Source organism: Lycium barbarum, chromosome 1 (assembly GCF_019175385.1).
Source record: "Lycium barbarum isolate Lr01 chromosome 1, ASM1917538v2, whole genome shotgun sequence".
NCBI lineage: Eukaryota > Viridiplantae > Streptophyta > Magnoliopsida > Solanales > Solanaceae > Lycium > Lycium barbarum.
The window spans coordinates 1399545-1416260 of record NC_083337.1 but is presented as its reverse complement, the minus strand read 5'-3'; the positions used below and the strand labels follow the sequence as shown (position 1 = coordinate 1416260).

The window sequence follows — 16716 nt, the reverse complement described above, 5'->3', positions numbered from 1 at the left end:
ATTTTAGCGGTGGAAGAACAAATAGAGGGAAGGGTAAAATGAGTTAGGGGCGTTGAGGTGGCACGCCACGTGGCATCCACCTCATCAAATGTGTGGTAGCCACGTAGGATCGGACGTCCACATTGGACAACTTTAACGGATGAGGGATATAATTAGCCCGAAAGTATAACGACAGGGGTATATTTGGTCCCAAAGTATAACGAGGGGTATATTTGACCCTTTTCTCATAGTACAAGGGTATATTTGGCCCTTTTCAGGTTTTGTAAGTTGGAATGTTCAACTGACAAAGTGAAGACAAGTGAGATGCTTATTTATGCACTCTCAAAGTTGGAAGGTATACATGCTAGCTGAGGCCAAATTGTGTAAAGGCAAACAAGAATTTGGCCGTAAACATAAAGAATTTGAGTATTTAACTCAAAACCTCAAGGTAATAAGTGGAGTCAGGAGCGGATTTAGAGGGTGCCGAGGGTGTTCGAAAAAAAATTACATTGTATATATTGTGTAGATTTTCTGTGTTTATGTACATATATTAACTTTTGAATATCCTAAAAAAAATGCAACATGTTAGCTCAAGTGGTCCAGAGTGTTCAAAATTGTTTCTAGTGTCCTAGCTTCGATTCCTAGAAATAACCTTATTATTTATATTTAATTTTTTGTTGTTTCTTCCGTATCCCTGAGTGAAAATTCTGGATCCGCCATCTAGTGGAGTGACTCAGAATACTAATGACACACGTTAAAATCATTATGCAACTAGTAATAAGATAATGTATTTCTTTAGCACTCGAATATTCAATTAAAAGACCCAAATCAAATTTAAATCGGGTATCTGCTTTTGTTCATAAGTTTTTTTTTTTTTTTTTGTTTTAATTTCTTAGACAGATTTTAAACAAACGCCACCTTAGTTCAGTTCGCACTTTCAACCTTTTCCATTAATCCCAGTGTAGAGAATCTTCTTTTTCGAGATTAGTCGGCTAAGAAGGTTTTGAACACCAGATAATTATTCTAAAAAATATTTTTTTCTGTTTTAATTTATTTGTCTGACTTTCAATCTAGTCTATTTAAAAGACAACGCCACTTTTTATAATTAGTAACACCTTACTATCAAGATTTTATCTGATATATTTGAGACCATAAGATTTAAAAAATATTTTAATACATTATATATATTTTTAATTTAAGATCATAAAATTCAAAAGTCTTCTTTATTTTCTTAGACTCGTAGTGATGCCGAGCCAAACGGATTGAAAGGGATGGAGTATCTTTTTTCCTTTTTCTATTTTGAACGAGCTTTTAAAATGACAAAAGTACCCCTAATAAGAAAAGGACCAAAAATAGAAAGTGTGAGGCAATTTCTTCATCAACCATCCAGACTAAGCAAAGGCAACTCCGCGTTAGTCCCACTGTGTCTTAGTTGTATTCCTATGGCTTTTCACTATATCCCCTTCCTAGAAACACCTCTACACCGTCCAAACATTTCCTATATAGTAATTCTCAACGCACCCTTTTTCTCAAACACAACAAATTCTTCATTCATATCTTCAATGGATACTTCAAGAAAATCAAGCTTCAATGATTTCTTGCCTCTTATGGCTGAAAATCTAGGTGGGGATGGTTTAATAGGTGAGTTATGTAAAGGGTTTCAGTTATTAATGGATAAGGATAAAAGGGTCATTACATTTGAGTCTCTCAAGAAGAATTCTGCTTTGTTAGGACTTCAAGATTTGAGTGATGATGATCTTAAGAGTATGCTTAAAGAAGGTGATTTTGATGGTGATGGAGCTCTTAATCAGATGGAATTTTGTGTGTTGATGTTTAGATTGAGTCCTGAGTTAATGGAACAATCTCACTTTTTGTTAGAAGAAGCTCTAGATTCTGACTTTTCATTCTAAACATTTTGGTCTTTTTTAGGTTTCAAGATTGTGACTTTTCTTCATTGTAACTTTTGTCTTTTATACTTACCTCTAATGTATACATGTAATACACTGCAAAACACATATACAGAAAGTTGTATCAATGGAAAACCAGGTTGTTTAATCAGTACTTTCTATTGTCTCTACCAATGAGTCCTTTTTTTCTACTTCCTCCATTTCAATTTGTTAGTTTTAGTTTGACTTGACACAGAGTTTAAGAAAACAAATAAGATTTTTGAATCTTGTGGTCTTAAACTAAAGATGTGTTTAATGTACCAAAATATCCTTTAGTCTTATGGTCGTAAACATACCATGTGGAAAGTTGAAATTAAGGAGTTGCGAAACAAGGAAAGAGGTATTTTTTTTAAACGGACTAAAAAAAGAAAGTAAGACAAATAAATTGAAACAAAGGGAAGGTAATAATTTAACCTTTCAATAGCTGAAGCTCACTTTTAAGATAAATTGTAAGCTGAAACTATTCTTAGAATTTTTCGGTATTGCACACAATGTGGATATGAAATTAGCTTAAATAATGAACTGGGATTCATATAGCCGATTCCAACTTGTTTGGGATTAAGGCGTGGTCGTTGTTTCTGGCAATGCACAACCCAAAAATTCTTTCTTTCAATTCTGCTGCTGCTGCTGCTTCTTCTGAGTAATTACAAATATCGTGAGTCAATGTCATTATTTGTCAACTTGTGGAATCATGTAGAATTGAGCAAGTTTAGAGTCAATATATCACTATCCATGGAAGTAAAGACGAAGCTTAAAGTTGTGAAAATGTGAGATTCTCTTTGAGAGTCATCGCGTCGACGAACTACTAGACATGCCGGTCCAGAATAAAACAGCTAGTTGAATAAATTGATAGCTGTCATCAGTTCACACTTTAATTTACTACAGTTCTACACCTTAAGTGACAAAAAAATTCTTGTGGCTATTCTCTCACCAAGATGAGAGCAGGACCACACATTTTATGATAAAATTCTTAATAAGTTATACACTGAAAGGTCCTAAAAGTTTGCTATTTATGGTCATTGAGCAATCTAATGCAGCTACTATTAGACTTATTCGAGTCTATATTTCGATTGGAAAGAGACTCTATTATGGAAGTTCTTTGGTTTATTTCCTATTGTGCTTTTTTACTCTGTTTAATGGGGAGAACATGTGCAGTATCCCATAGCATCAGTCCATCTCAATCTATAAGTGATGGTGAGAGCTTAGTTTCTGAAGGGGGAACTTTTGAACTTGGTTTCTTTAGTCCAGGCAGTTCAACACACCGGTACTTGGGAATTTGGTATAAGAATGTCCCTGTCAGAACAGTCGTATGGGTTGCAAACAGGAAAACTCCAATTAAAGATCGTACTGGAGCATTCACTATAAACAACACAGGCAATATTGTGGTCACCAGTAGGACTAGTGGTGCTATTTGGTCAACAAATTCATATAAGACCACTAAAGCATCTGCTTTACAGCTTTTAGATTCAGGGAATCTTATCTTAAGAGACGAGAAGGGAATCTATATGTGGCAGAGCTTTGATTACCCTTCGGATACACTGTTACCTGGAATGAAGCTCGGATGGGATTTACGAACGCGTCTTAATAGGCAGCTCTCCTCCTGGAGGAACTCAGATGACCCTTCCCCTGGAGAACTGAGTAACGGGATAGAGCTTCATGAATTTCCCAAGGCAGTTGTGTGGAAGGGCTCCAAGAAATACTTCCGCGGTGGTCCATGGAATGGAGAGCGGTTTAGTGGCGCTCCTGATTTAAGGGTGAATCCGGTATATGATTACAGCTTCATCTCTAACAATGATGAAGTGTACTACACCTATCAGCTCAAGAACAAGTCCGTCTTTTCAAGGTTGATCTTTTTTTGAGCAGGTTTTTCATTTTTTAAATTAATTTTTTTCAACATTGACTTTTTTAATTTTTTTTTCTTTTCAAGGTTGATCTTGAACGATACGACCTCTTCTCGGCAACGGTATGTGTGGGCAGAAGCTAGTCGAGCCTGGAGGCTTTATTCGTCAGTGCCATATGATCATTGTGATGCTTATGGTCTTTGTGGTGCGAATGCAATTTGCATAACCACTAACTCACCTATGTGTCAGTGCTTGGAAGGTTTTAAACCAAAATCACCAGATAACTGGAACTCAATGGACTGGTCGGAGGGATGCATTCTTAGCAAGAAATTTAGCTGTGAGAGTATGGAAGTTTTTGTCAAATTTTCTGAGCTGAAACTACCAGATACTACCAAATCTTGGGTAAGTGGTACTATGAATCTTCAAGAGTGCAGGGAAGCATGCTTGAAAAATTGTTCATGCATGGCTTACTCGAATTTAGATATTAGAGGACAAGGAAGTGGATGTGCCCTTTGGTTCCACGATCTGATTGATATTCGGCAGGTTCCAAATGGTGGCCAAGACCTCTATATACGAATTGAGGCTTCAAAACAAGGTGCGTGTTGTTAAAAATGTCTTTTTTCTTTTCTTTCATAGATCTTGTGTCAATCTGTTTTTTGTTTCTTGGATAACCGTGGTGTCCGGGCCAACTTACCTGCACCTCAACTAAATCCATGGGATACCTGCCACCAACAGCATGTACCAGGTAACTCTGTCCACCAAGGTTAGGACAGAGGAAAGAAATCATCTAGTGATTTTGTGTCGGCTGACATTTGAACTTGAGACCTCATGGTTCTCAACCCACTTTCATTAACCACTAGGCCACACTTTTGGGTGTTGTGTCAATCTGTTATTATACTAACTTATGTTTCTCTTTAACAGCTGGAAGGCATGTGGTTAATGCAGTCTTGATTAGTCTGATCACCGGGGCTGTGGTTTTTGGGTTGGTTCTCTTCTGCTACTATCTTTCTCGGAGGAAGTTAAAGGTGTGTTCAGTTGAGCTAATTCAGCACTGTGTGTTTTTAAACGAACTGGTTTATACTAGAACTTTAGTGATGGAATTTACATGCTTATTTTTTAATATTTCTAAGCCATGATCTTTTTCCAAATAATTTGAATGATATTTAACAACATCCACCTTCTTGGTATCAGGAATAGTACTTGGACAAGATAACTCGACCAGTGAAGGCCCAAAAGAAGACATGGAGCTACCGTTTTTTGACTTGGCAACAATTGTTAATGCTACTGATAACTTTTCATTTAACAACAAGCTTGGTGAAGGAGGGTTTGGACCTGTTTACAAGGTAAACTTCTAAATTTGAATGTGTAAACTTCTAAATTTGAATGTTCTGGTTGGTAGCATTAGGGCCTGAACTTCTTGCTATGTTGCTCTGACTACAACAACAACATACCCAGTGTGGCCCCACAACCCTGGTCTGGGAATGGTAGGATGTACGCAGACCTTACCTCTACCTTTATGGGGCAGAGAGGTTGTTCCGATAGACCCTAGGCTCGAAAGAAAAGACAGGGATGTGACAGCAAATAGCAAAGTGAAAAGCATGGTATCAAGAGGAATATGACAGCTATGTTGCTTGGACTCTTCAAAAATATCGAGGGGTGCGTGTCAAATCCTAAAAAAAAAGTGATTTTTTTGAGGATCCGACACGGTTGCGCTAACATTTTTCGAGAGTCTGAGCAATATAAGTTTCTTGTTCTCTTTCTGAAGAGCTTGGGAGTTGGGAGTCGGTATGTGTGAGACATCGGATTGAGAAATTAGTGGTGTTCTCCTAGTCGAAACATAAATTAGGCTAGTTAGTGCTCGCTTTTAAGTTTTGGAGCTCTGGTGTCTGTGGATAGTTCTTCTTTCTTTCCTTTCCAAAAAATTTTTGCATTTGACTTTCTTCCTACCTTAAATGGCATTTATAGCCTGTTTGGCCAAGCTTTCAAAATCTGCTTATCTTAAAAAGTGTTTTTTATCATCAGTGTTTTCGGAGAAGCATTTTTGGAGAGTAGCAGTTTGTGTTTGGCTAAACAATTTTAAAAACACTTTTGCTATTATTAGCAGTACTTTATGCTTGGTGAATGTTTCAAAAGTGCTTTTGGGAAAAGCTACTCTTTTTAGCTTCTGCAAAACAACTTCTATTACTACTCAAAAGCACTTATTTTATTTTAAAACTTGTCTAAACAACTTAATTTTCCATAATTAGCACTTCTAGCTTTCCAAAAGCTTGGCCAAATAGGCTATTATTCTGCGTATGAGCTTTATTTGGTCTGTAACTTTCAGGGAACACTAGTAGATGGACGGGAAATCGCTGTGAAGAGGCTTTCCAAGAGTTCTGGACAAGGATTAAATGAATTCAAAAATGAAGTAAAGCTGATCGCAAAACTCCAGCACCGAAATCTTGTAAAGCTCGTTGGAAGTTGTATTGATGGTGAAGAGAAGATGTTGATCTATGAATACATGGCTAACGGAAGCTTGGACTCTTTTGTTTTTGGTTTGTATCTTTAGAGAAGAGTTGCTGAAAATCTACATATGCTTGTCATGTAAGAGAATTGGACTAACTTAACTCTGAACTTCCAGATCAAACAAGGCGGGAACAATTGGGCTGGTCAAAATTCTTTCAGATTATCTGTGGAATTGCACGTGGTCTTCTCTACCTTCACCAGGATTCAAGATTGAGAATTATTCACAGAGATCTCAAAGCAAGTAATGTGTTGCTTGATGGTGAGTTGAATCCGAAGATTTCAGACTTTGGTTTGGCGAGGACCATTCAAGGAGATCAGTGCGGAGACAACACAGAGAGGGTTGTTGGAACTTTGTAAGTTTAAACATGCCATAAATTATATCACTACATATCCATCTCCGTCATATAATTTTATTAGCTGATTATTTGCAGTGGCTATATGGCTCCAGAATATGCGCTCTATGGTCTATTTTCAGTAAAATCTGATGTCTTCAGTTTTGGTTTGCTATTGTTGGAGGTAGTAAGCGGAAAGAGGAATCGATGCTTCCGTCATTCACATGATCATCACGGTCTTATAGGATACGTAAGATTTGAGATTCCAGTTTCTTCTTTGTTTGAATAATTCATGAGTGGCATCCAAGGGTGTGGCCTAGTGGTCAATGAACTGGGTTGAGAATCATTAGGTCTCAGATTCAAATCCTAGTAGAGACAAAATACACTAGGTGATTTCTTCCTTTGTCCTAGCGTTGGTGGACAGAATCACCCGGTACCTGTTGCTGGTGGGAGGTGCCAGGTATCGCGCGAAATTAGTCGAGTTGCGCGCAAGCTGGTTCGGACACCACGGTTATAAAAAAAAGAAAAGTTCATGAGTGGGGAACTTAGTTGCATACTTACATATGGGTTTTTCTTTGTTCCCTTTTCAGGCATGGAGAATGTGGACGGAAGGGACACCCCTCGAATTAGTTGATTTCTCGTTTGAGGATATGTCGGAGATATTGAGGTGCATTCATGTAAGTCTATTATGTGTCCAGCAGAATCCAGATGACAGACCAAATATGTTATCTGTGGTTCTGATGTTGAATGGAGAGAGTACACTAGCACAGCCGAAAGAACCCGATTTTCTGAGAGATGTGATACCAAGTGAAATTACTTTTATCAGGTCTGATTATGACTCTTGCACTGCAAATGAAATTACATTTTCCTCGTTTGGGGCTCGTTAAAGAACTTCTAACGCTATTAACTTGATTTTTTCGCTTTTACTTTATTTGGTAATGATGATGACATGGTTGAGCTTAAATGAAGCAGTAAGAATTCATATAGCCGATCCCAACTTGTTTAACACTGACGCGTAGTAGTTATTGTTGTTGGGGCTCGTTTAGCTGACTACTGATATCTGGAAAAAAAATCCCAAGTGTATTCCAATTCTAAATACATCTTTCACTTATCTACCACTATTGTTCTTGGTTTTCATTGTGCATTGTCCAATTATGTTATAAGAATCAGTGAAACGAAAAAGAAAGTACATGTTAAGCAGAAGGAATAGTTGACATGAATCCTCTGAATCAGTGTTTGAATCTCTACTGCTAAGACCAAGTAGTCATTTTCCCCTTTGAATTACTACTTTTGAAGTTAGGATGGACTTAATACTAGAAAAGGATAACCAATTTATTACTCATTCAACATGATGTGATTGATGCATCACGTTTGAATAATTTTTTTCTTAGTGAAAATCATTTTCATCCTCCAATTTTACTTTAAAAAATAACCCCCCCCCCCCCCTCCCCGGAAACCCCCTCCCACTTCAAACTGCAGACCATTTCTATTTTTTTCACTCCAATTTTACTTTCTATGGCCACATCAAGAAAATCCAATTTCAAGGATTTTTCTGCTTCTTATGGCTGAAAAAGTAGGTGGGGAGTGTTCGCCTTCTATGGGTATAGTCCATTCTCTAGATGGTCAGTGCTCCTAAGAGTAGAAGCAATACTGCAGAAAAAAGAAGACATGCTGCAATGTAGCTCCATAAGAATCATAAATAGAAACACGTGAAATATTAGCAGAACTAAAATTTTGGCGCAATAGAAAGGAATGTTGTAATCTGGTTGGGTGAACCTTCATAGATACACAGTGCCCCAAAAGTAGGCTGATTTTCCTAGAATGCAGTCCGAGATATAATCTTGTATTTATAAAAATATATCTTCGTATTTGAAACTTACTAGTTGGATTAATTCAGATAGTACTGGATAAACCATTAAGGAGGCAAGGAAAGTCGCTACAAATGAGTCATTATAGATTTCTTACTAGTTCGATTAATTCATATCGTACCGCATACACCTATTAAGGAAGCAAAGAAATTCGCTACAAATGAGTCATTATCTGTTACAAATGAGTTATCTATTTCTTCAAAGTGCAAGAGTTAAATTACTTAATTTTCAAACATAAAATTGGATCTAGATTTTTCAAGTTTTGAAAGAAAATTTATATACTCCTATTTGAAGTTATATAAATGTACTATAAGTCAAAATAATAAAAAAATATGATTAAAGAAAAATCTCTTTGACTTTCCAAATAATAATAATTCCACTCAAATTAGGGGTAAAAAAGAATTTAGGTAATTTCTAGGTAAAAAAGGGCTCCATGAGTTAGGCCTAGTCTACGCGTCACTAGTAATCAGGTCTAAATGCAATGAATTTTCTCCTCTCAAAATTTTCCCCTCTTGTTATAAGTTTTGCATTGTGATCCAAATTATATAAAAAGTACTGATCTCTTCCTATTAGTCTGTAATGAATTCTTTTTTGAAAAAAAGAAGAAGAAATTCTTGGTGCTTATAATACAATAACATATCCAGTGTGGTCCCACAAGTGAGATATGGAGAAAGTAAGATGTATGTAGACCTTTCCTAACTTTTATGGAGTAGGAATGTTATTTCTGATAGACCCTCGACTCCTTTCAGTTAATAATATGGAGAAAATTATCTCCTAAATCCACTTATAATTTGAATAGACAAAATGATTTTATAAAGACCTAATGTGTTTTATTTATTGATATAATGTGTTATTTTTCACTAATCTCCTATAAAAATGTCATATAACTCAATTAACATTTGTAATGAATTACAAAATCAAGTCCCTCATATTTCGCTGAAAAAATGGTTTTATGGAAGAACTTATAATTATAATTTGAATAAAAGGAAAAAACCATTTATTTGTTTTGTTTATAGTTTTCTTGTGTTATTTTTCACTGCCATCCTATTAAAAAGATTATATAATTAAAATAATGTTTATATTGGACCGATAAACAAAATTGATTTATCCCACTTTCCATCAATTTCTATAATCGAGAAATGATCTCCTATGCTCACATACAATTTGAATGGGGGAAAATGACACGACAAAGATTTGTTACATTGTATTTATAGATTTTCTGTGTTATTTGTTACCGATCTCCTATATAAAAAAAGAGTCATATAATTAAAATAACATTTATAATAGACTACAAAGTCAAATTCACTAATCTCCAATCAACCACATCCTACTGAAGGACATTACATTTCTCTTTTCTTCTTTTTCTTTATTCAACTCATGATGAGAAAAGCTTTTAAAAGTATGGAAAAAAGAAAAAGAAAGCTTTAAAAGGACAAATATACCCCTGGCTATGACCAGGCCAACAATAGAAATTGGGAAGCAATTTCTTCATCAACCTTCAAGCCAAGCAAAGGGAATTTCGTGTTAAAGACTGTATCTTAGTTGTATTCTGTATTGTCTGCCCTTCTTGGAAACCCCTCTTTTCCTTTCAAATTCTTATGGCAATGACGTGGCACATAAAATTGGACGTATTTAGACTTTCTATGATCATTTTATAAGTTGCAGTGTTCAATTTGGAGACATATTGAGGTGTCTACTAGTGCGCACCCAAAGTTGAAGGACATACTTACCAGTTGACGCCAAATTTAAGGGTCTGTTTATGTATTATGCCTATTTTTTATTTTTATTTTATGATTCCTATTAAAAAAAAAAAAAGTCATCTAACTAAAATCACATTTATAATGGACTATAAAAATCAAATCTTCGCCAATCTCCAATCAATCGCATCCGATTTTTCTCTCTTTTCCTATATTAATTTTTTCCAACCTTTTTCCTAAATTATGAAAAAGCTTTTAAAAGTATGGAAAAAAGAAAAAGAGAGGCTTACAAAGACAAATATACCCCTGGTTATGACCAAGCCAGCATTAGAAATTGCGAGGCAATTTCTTCATCAACTGTCAAGCCAAGCAAAGGCAATTTCGCATTATAGACTGTATCTTAGTTGTATTGCCATGGTCCCCTTCTTGGAAACCGCTTTTTACCTTCCAAATTCTTCTATATATTGATCCTCCACAACCCTTTTTCCTCAAACAATTTTCAACTTTCCTAAATGGATACTTCTACTTCAAGAAAATCAAACTTCAATGATTTCTTGCCTATGATGGCTGAAAAACTAGGTGGGGATGGTTTAATAGGTGAGTTATGTAAAGGGTTTCAGTTATTAATGGATAAAGATAAAAGGGTCATTACATTTGAGAGTCTCAAGAAGAATTCAGCTTTGTTAGGACTTCAAGATTTGAATGATGATGATCTTAAGAGTATGCTTAAAGAAGGTGATTTTGATTGTGATGGAGCTCTTAATCAGATGGAATTTTGTGTGCTGATGTTTAGATTGAGTCCTGAGTTAATGGAGCAATCTCAGTTTTTGTTAGATGAAGCTCTTCATCAAGAGTTCAAATTGTAACATTCCTTTTTATCCTGTACTTACTCTATTGTAAAAAGGCTCTTAAAGATTGTTACTTTTTATCTTTTGTATAATTGCACATTGAAATACATACAGAAAGGTGAATCCATTGAGGAAATTGTGACTTTTTGTTAGTTTTGGTCTATTTTTTGTGTCTGGTGCAGTTTTTCAGGCTGCGGTGTTTGACAGAAATTTTTGGTGTCTATGGTTGACTAATTTCGATAGCTCGATTAAATTTAACAATTAAAATTTGATAAATATCTTTCGGGGACCAAAAATGTTACTTTTGACAAACGCAATGGACCAAAACTGTTCAGGTAATACTTAAGGTACTATTTTGGACCTACTGCCGGAGATAGGGGACCATATTTGTCATTTTCTCCAATTTCAATGATTTCTTGCCTCTTATGGCTAAAAACTAGGTGGGGATGGTTTAATAGGTGAGTTATGTAAAGGTTTCATTTATTAATCAGTCAATATATGTTATAAAGCTACGCATAAACAGAGTAATGTGACACCTCTCTATGACCTTCATTGCTGTTTATCTTTTTTGTTAATTTTTTTTATTTTTTTCTCTTATATCTCCCACTATTTGACGAAAACTGGCATCACTCTATCAATAAGTCTATAATTCTTCACTTTATTACTCAATTAAAAGGGAAACACATTTAAGAAAATTAATTCTTTTCAGTTACTTGCTGTCGCATTCCTTTTGGCTCATTTCACTTCTATTCTCATTATTTGTCTTTTACTCCTTTTTTTAAAAAACATTTTTCCTTTGATTTTTTCATTCAATTTGTTTATGTCTCATTGTCTATCTATGTAACACTTATCATTATGTCTCAATGATGTTACCACATCAGTTACCAAAAAACTTTACCTATTGGTCTCCTCCACTAAAAAATTTATGTATAAAATATTATTAAAATTATAATATATAATAGATACGAATTCAAAATTTTAAAATATAATTAATTTAGTATTAAAAATTTTAAAATTAAATCCATAGAATTTAAATTCGGGATCCGCCTCTGACCTAGCAACCATTAGTTCAACTTCACCTGTGATTCTCCGATGACGGAGAGGGAGGATGGCGACAGATCCTCCACTGCTCTAGATCACAATTACGAGAGATGATGATTGCATATTTCTTATTGGATCGATTCTCTCTTGTCATGATGCTCCCTAGCTCTTTTAATTTGTTGAAGGATCCATACTTGATGCTTTAGAAGAGTATAGTCAACTGTTGAAGTTGAACTCAGTGGCGGATCTAGGATATTTTCTGATAGAATTTGAAAAATAAAAATGTAGTGGCCGAGGTTTGAATTTGGAATCTCAAGATGAATTTTGAACCCCCTAAAACACTAAATCAACCCCTACTCTTGTGTTCAGGATGTTCAAAATCTATATATATACATAATATATATAAAAATACCTTATATATACAGTATAATTCTTGGTTGCTTTACTTCTTATTATTTGATTGCTAGCAACTCCGCTGGTGACAAAAATGACGAGGATTGAAGGCCGATGATCAAACTCTGCCGACTGCTGAGGTTTATGGAGGAAATGGAGAGATTTGTAATCATGTTATGTTCCTAGCTCTTTCTTTCTATTTTTTTTTTTTAAGGATTTTTAATTTTGTGAACTTTTCAAGTAAGTTTTCTGTTAAAACTTTTCAAGTAAGTTTTCTGTTAAGTTTTATTTGGTCCCGTTAGTTTGGTTAGTTTAGGGATTAAAACAGCACAGTTGATTTAATTGAAGATCAGTTGTGCTCAGTCTAAAAACACAAGGACCAAAAATGAAATTAAGCAATAATTCAAGGAATAAAATCGCCATTTCCCCAAAAAAAAACGTCTATTTAGCTCTCCTATACTTCTCATGTCTTAAATTATCCCTATATAAATAGCAGGTGATGATGATTTGAAGTGCCAGCAAATTGTGTCATGCAAATTTGCTCCTTTTATTTTAAATAAACATTTTGAGGTATATTGTAGAAACTATACAATCTTGACTTGTTCCTTCAGTACAATTGTAACCATTTCCTTCAGTACAATTGTAACCATTTCCTTATAAAATGCCTTCAAAGTGAACTTTTGTACGAAACTTTCCTAAACGGAGTCGGAATACTTCCATATGATTGTGGATGACCTCATAAGGTCCATTATCAGTAATTTACGTATGTCGCCTCGAGTTGGTCCGAGGTGGGCCCACGGAGCCCCGATACCTATTGTATGATCTAAATTGTCTCATTTCTGTCCGATTTTCACAAGTAACATCTGGACTATCATTCTGATCACGATATGACTATTTTTTATATAAATATTACAAAATGTCTTTGATATCTGGAAATCCGATGCTGGTAAAAATCTGTCATGCCTTCCCAAGTAGGATATAGGTGCATATTATAAATGCTATCCGAATACTCTGATTTGACTCGCCATTTGGCCTACTTCAGTTTGATTGAGTCGGTATAACGGTCTGTATGTATGTGGTTTCTCATTAACCTGTTCGTGAATGTCTCAATGCTTTCTTTCACCGGATCCCGGGCCGGTTTATATCGTGCGGATGGGCCGCCGAGTCCCTTGTCGGGGGCCGGGTCCCATGTATGAATCCCGAAGTATGATGTGTCCGGTTCCGGGGTACTGTGGTATATGTCGTTCCCGGTTACTGTGTATATGTTACGAAGTATGATGTGTCCGGTTTCCCGGCGTGTGATCTGTCCCCGGGGTTACCGTGGTTATGATATGATGTGTTATGTGACGGAGATGTTCGAAGATGTGAAATCTTCTGAAATATGATATGTTGTGGCGCCAAAGGCAGGAGTGGCGACCACGTTCTTGTGCCCTATTATGATTCTGTCTGTCCGTATGGATTATGATTTTATCCGTCCGTCTGGACTATGATTCTGTCCGGTATCCTTCCGTCTGTCTGTCTGAACTACGACTCCGTCCGGTATATCTCTGTCTGTTCGTTGGATTACGATTCCGTTTGCTATACTTCTGTGCTTCTAACTCAGACTATGATTATGTTTGTTATGTTTCCGCTTTACATACTCGGTACATTTTTCGTACTGACCCCCGGTTCTTCGGGGGCTGCGCTACATGCCCACAGGTACAGACGCACTTGGAGACACGCCGCCAGTCTAGGGCTCAAATTCTGCTATTTTGGAGAGCTCCTTTGATCCGGAGCGTGTACTTTTGGTATATATCTTCTGTCTTCTGTATATTCTGTATGTATGGCAACTCCGGGTACGGCGGGGCCCTGTCCCGTCATATGACTCTGTATGTCTGTTAGAGGCCTGTAGATATGTTTGTGGGTTAGGGTCTTTCTGTACGGATGTGTGTATATGTTGTGTGGGGCGATCCCATTCGCCGCGGCGGCCGGTCCGCATACGTTCATATGTTGCTTTGTTGGCCGGTGTGGCCTTTGTTGGTATTTTCTGTGCGCAGGGTTATTTTGGATAGTCTGTAAAACAAAGGAAACTCTTCCAAAATTTTTCTGGAAATTATCTAAATTTGAAATATAGCCTTGACGGCTTCTGCTTTATACTTGAATGCGTTTGATAACAGTTGAGATAGCATTGGATATATGTGTTTGGGTGCCCAGATCGGGTACTAGTCACGGCCTACGGGGTTGGGTCGTGACAAAAAAGGATTGTGGTTTTAGATCCTTGAGAAATTCCTTTTCTTAATACCTTTATTCCATTTTCACCCGCAGCCAGTGGCGGACCTAAAATTTTTACCAAGTGGGTTCAATATATAAGAAATATATAAATAACACTGTATATACATATATATTTTTTAAAAATAAATTAAATATATATGTATATACAATGTTATTTTTCAACGAAGTGGGTTCATATGAACCCACTTGAAACCACATAGGATCGCCCCTGCCCGCAGCTGCCGTAACCTGCACTACAATCCTGGAGAAAAAAATAAGTTATATCATCACATAAGGGACGGAAGAATTACTTTATTTTATAATATAAGAAGTATTTTACACTTAAAGAGGTCCAATCAAGAAAAAAGAAAGGGACAAAAACTTTAATGAGTGATAATTGAGAAGTTTGGTAATGCTGCAAGTGCAAGGCAAGAAAAAATGGGGCATTGTCATATATCCATACTTAAAGAATGGGAAAAAAGGTCAATTATTGCCTGCATTCTTCTTTGATCTTTTTGAATTGGTAGGAGCTGGTCAAACTTATCCACTCATGCTTTCCCTCTGAGCTTGCAAATTTCATTTGTCCACATTTTCTTTAGATTTAGTTTTCTTTTTAAAAAATTATTTGGTATTCGGAACTCGCGGATCCAATTAATTTATATTTGTGTCACATAAAGTTCATTTAAGAAAAAAACGTTTCCTTTCAAGAGTTCTTTCGTTGTCAGATTCAAACTCGAGACATTTGGTTAAGTGTAGCGATATTTCATCCATTCCAACACATCCATTGAAGAGATTTTTACACCAGACCCATTAATGGTTAAAAGGGGACGGACAATAAGAAGTTCGTTTTGCTCTATAATTAAAAGTAATGGATAAACATATTTATGGGTGAAATTAATTTTAAAAACAAGGATACATGTGCTTGGATAGAAGCACTAAAAGTGAGACGCTATTTTCTGTAGTTCTTACTTTCTTCCATATACATTAAAGACAAGTCTATTTTAGTGGTTTTTCTTTTATGTTCCACAGTCCATCTAATTATATACTCCTGTAATCATATATTATTAATTAGACAAAAGGTTAAAAAAAAATCATCTAAACTATGACTCCAAACACATTAGAATAAAGTCTGAGCTTAAGGAGTAAGTGATTAAGAAAAATAGGAAAAAAAAAAGGAAAATTTGAGACATGAATAATCATGAAGAATTAAGATGGATGTGATCTTTGACCTGCCCCTAAAAAAAGCCATGCATTGCTTAAATTTAAATTATGAATACTACTTGATATTCCCATCATATGGCACAAAAAATGGGGATTCTCCATCCTTAAAAAAAATGACAATTTTTAAAATATGAAGAACATATTATTTAATTTTTGATAATATGGTATTCAAAATTCATTAATCCAACTAATATAGATGTATGCCAGAATATGCCTACTATCGAAGGTAAACACTCTTAAATAAGAAATTAATCATTCATAGGGTTCAAACTCAAGACCTTTGATAAAACCAAAAATTTCAATTATCCTGTAACACTTCTGGGTGTGTAAAAACAATAATATCTATTGATGATACAAAAAGGGTGTTTGGATGGGCTTATTTTAAATGCTTATTGGTTTTTAAGCTCTATTCTATTTTTGTGGTGTTTGGAAAGGATAAAAATGTTTTTAAACACTTATTTTTAGGCCAAAAATACAAAAATAAGCCAAGTGCTAAAAGTTGGATATTTCCAACTTATGACTTTTAACTTATATAAGTTATTTTTAAAAAGTCAAATTCAAACACCCTCAAAATTCTTTTCCATTGTCCGTGCAATTCAATCTGTTTGTGCAAATTATTATTATTATTATTTTTGGACAATTGTTTGTGCAAATTACTCATTACTTTATTTTCAGGTTACTAAGTCACATTTTTATAAGCAAATAACATTTCAAAAAAAAAATTCTTACAAAAATATTACTCCCACCGTCCCAAAAAGATTATTTTACATTCCTTATTATTTTGTCCCAAAAAGA

The 16716-nt window shown here is 35.4% G+C and overlaps 3 protein-coding genes across 3 annotated transcripts; all 3 read left to right on the top strand.

Moving 5' to 3' along the window:
• The first annotated feature begins 1413 nt into the window (after window positions 1-1413).
• Window positions 1414-2040, top strand: LOC132632445 (calcium-binding protein KRP1-like). The gene has a single exon (XM_060348749.1). The coding sequence runs from the start codon at window positions 1422-1424 to the stop codon at window positions 1887-1889; it is 468 nt and encodes a 155-aa protein (XP_060204732.1). The 5' UTR covers window positions 1414-1421; the 3' UTR covers window positions 1890-2040.
• Window positions 2041-2315: 275 nt separating this feature from the next.
• On the top strand, window positions 2316-7658 carry LOC132626984 (G-type lectin S-receptor-like serine/threonine-protein kinase At4g27290). The gene is made up of 9 exons (XM_060342021.1): window positions 2316-3768; window positions 3853-4361; window positions 4688-4791; window positions 4851-4857; window positions 4958-5109; window positions 6090-6300; window positions 6387-6624; window positions 6703-6853; window positions 7194-7658. The coding sequence occupies exons 1-9, from the start codon at window positions 2957-2959 to the stop codon at window positions 7488-7490; spliced, it is 2481 nt and encodes an 826-aa protein (XP_060198004.1). The 5' UTR covers window positions 2316-2956; the 3' UTR covers window positions 7491-7658.
• Window positions 7659-10587: 2929 nt separating this feature from the next.
• Window positions 10588-11152, top strand: LOC132628467 (calcium-binding protein KRP1-like). The gene has a single exon (XM_060344246.1). It carries the CDS (start codon window positions 10681-10683, stop codon window positions 11032-11034), a length of 354 nt encoding a protein of 117 aa, XP_060200229.1. The 5' UTR covers window positions 10588-10680; the 3' UTR covers window positions 11035-11152.
• Window positions 11153-16716: the final 5564 nt, after the last annotated feature.

Excerpts from the sequence above, each read along its gene's own strand:
- LOC132632445 (XM_060348749.1), top strand. The coding sequence starts at position 1,422 with ATGGCTTTTCACTATATCCCCTTCCTAGAAACACCTCTACACCGTCCA.
- LOC132626984 (XM_060342021.1), top strand. The coding sequence starts at position 2,957 with ATGCAGCTACTATTAGACTTATTCGAGTCTATATTTCGATTGGAAAGA. Across the intron at positions 5,110-6,089 it reads GGTTTGGACCTGTTTACAAG|GGAACACTAGTAGATGGACG; the intron begins GTAAACTTCTAA and ends TGTAACTTTCAG. Across the intron at positions 6,301-6,386 it reads CTTGGACTCTTTTGTTTTTG|ATCAAACAAGGCGGGAACAA; the intron begins GTTTGTATCTTT and ends CTGAACTTCCAG.
- LOC132628467 (XM_060344246.1), top strand. The coding sequence starts at position 10,681 with ATGGATACTTCTACTTCAAGAAAATCAAACTTCAATGATTTCTTGCCT.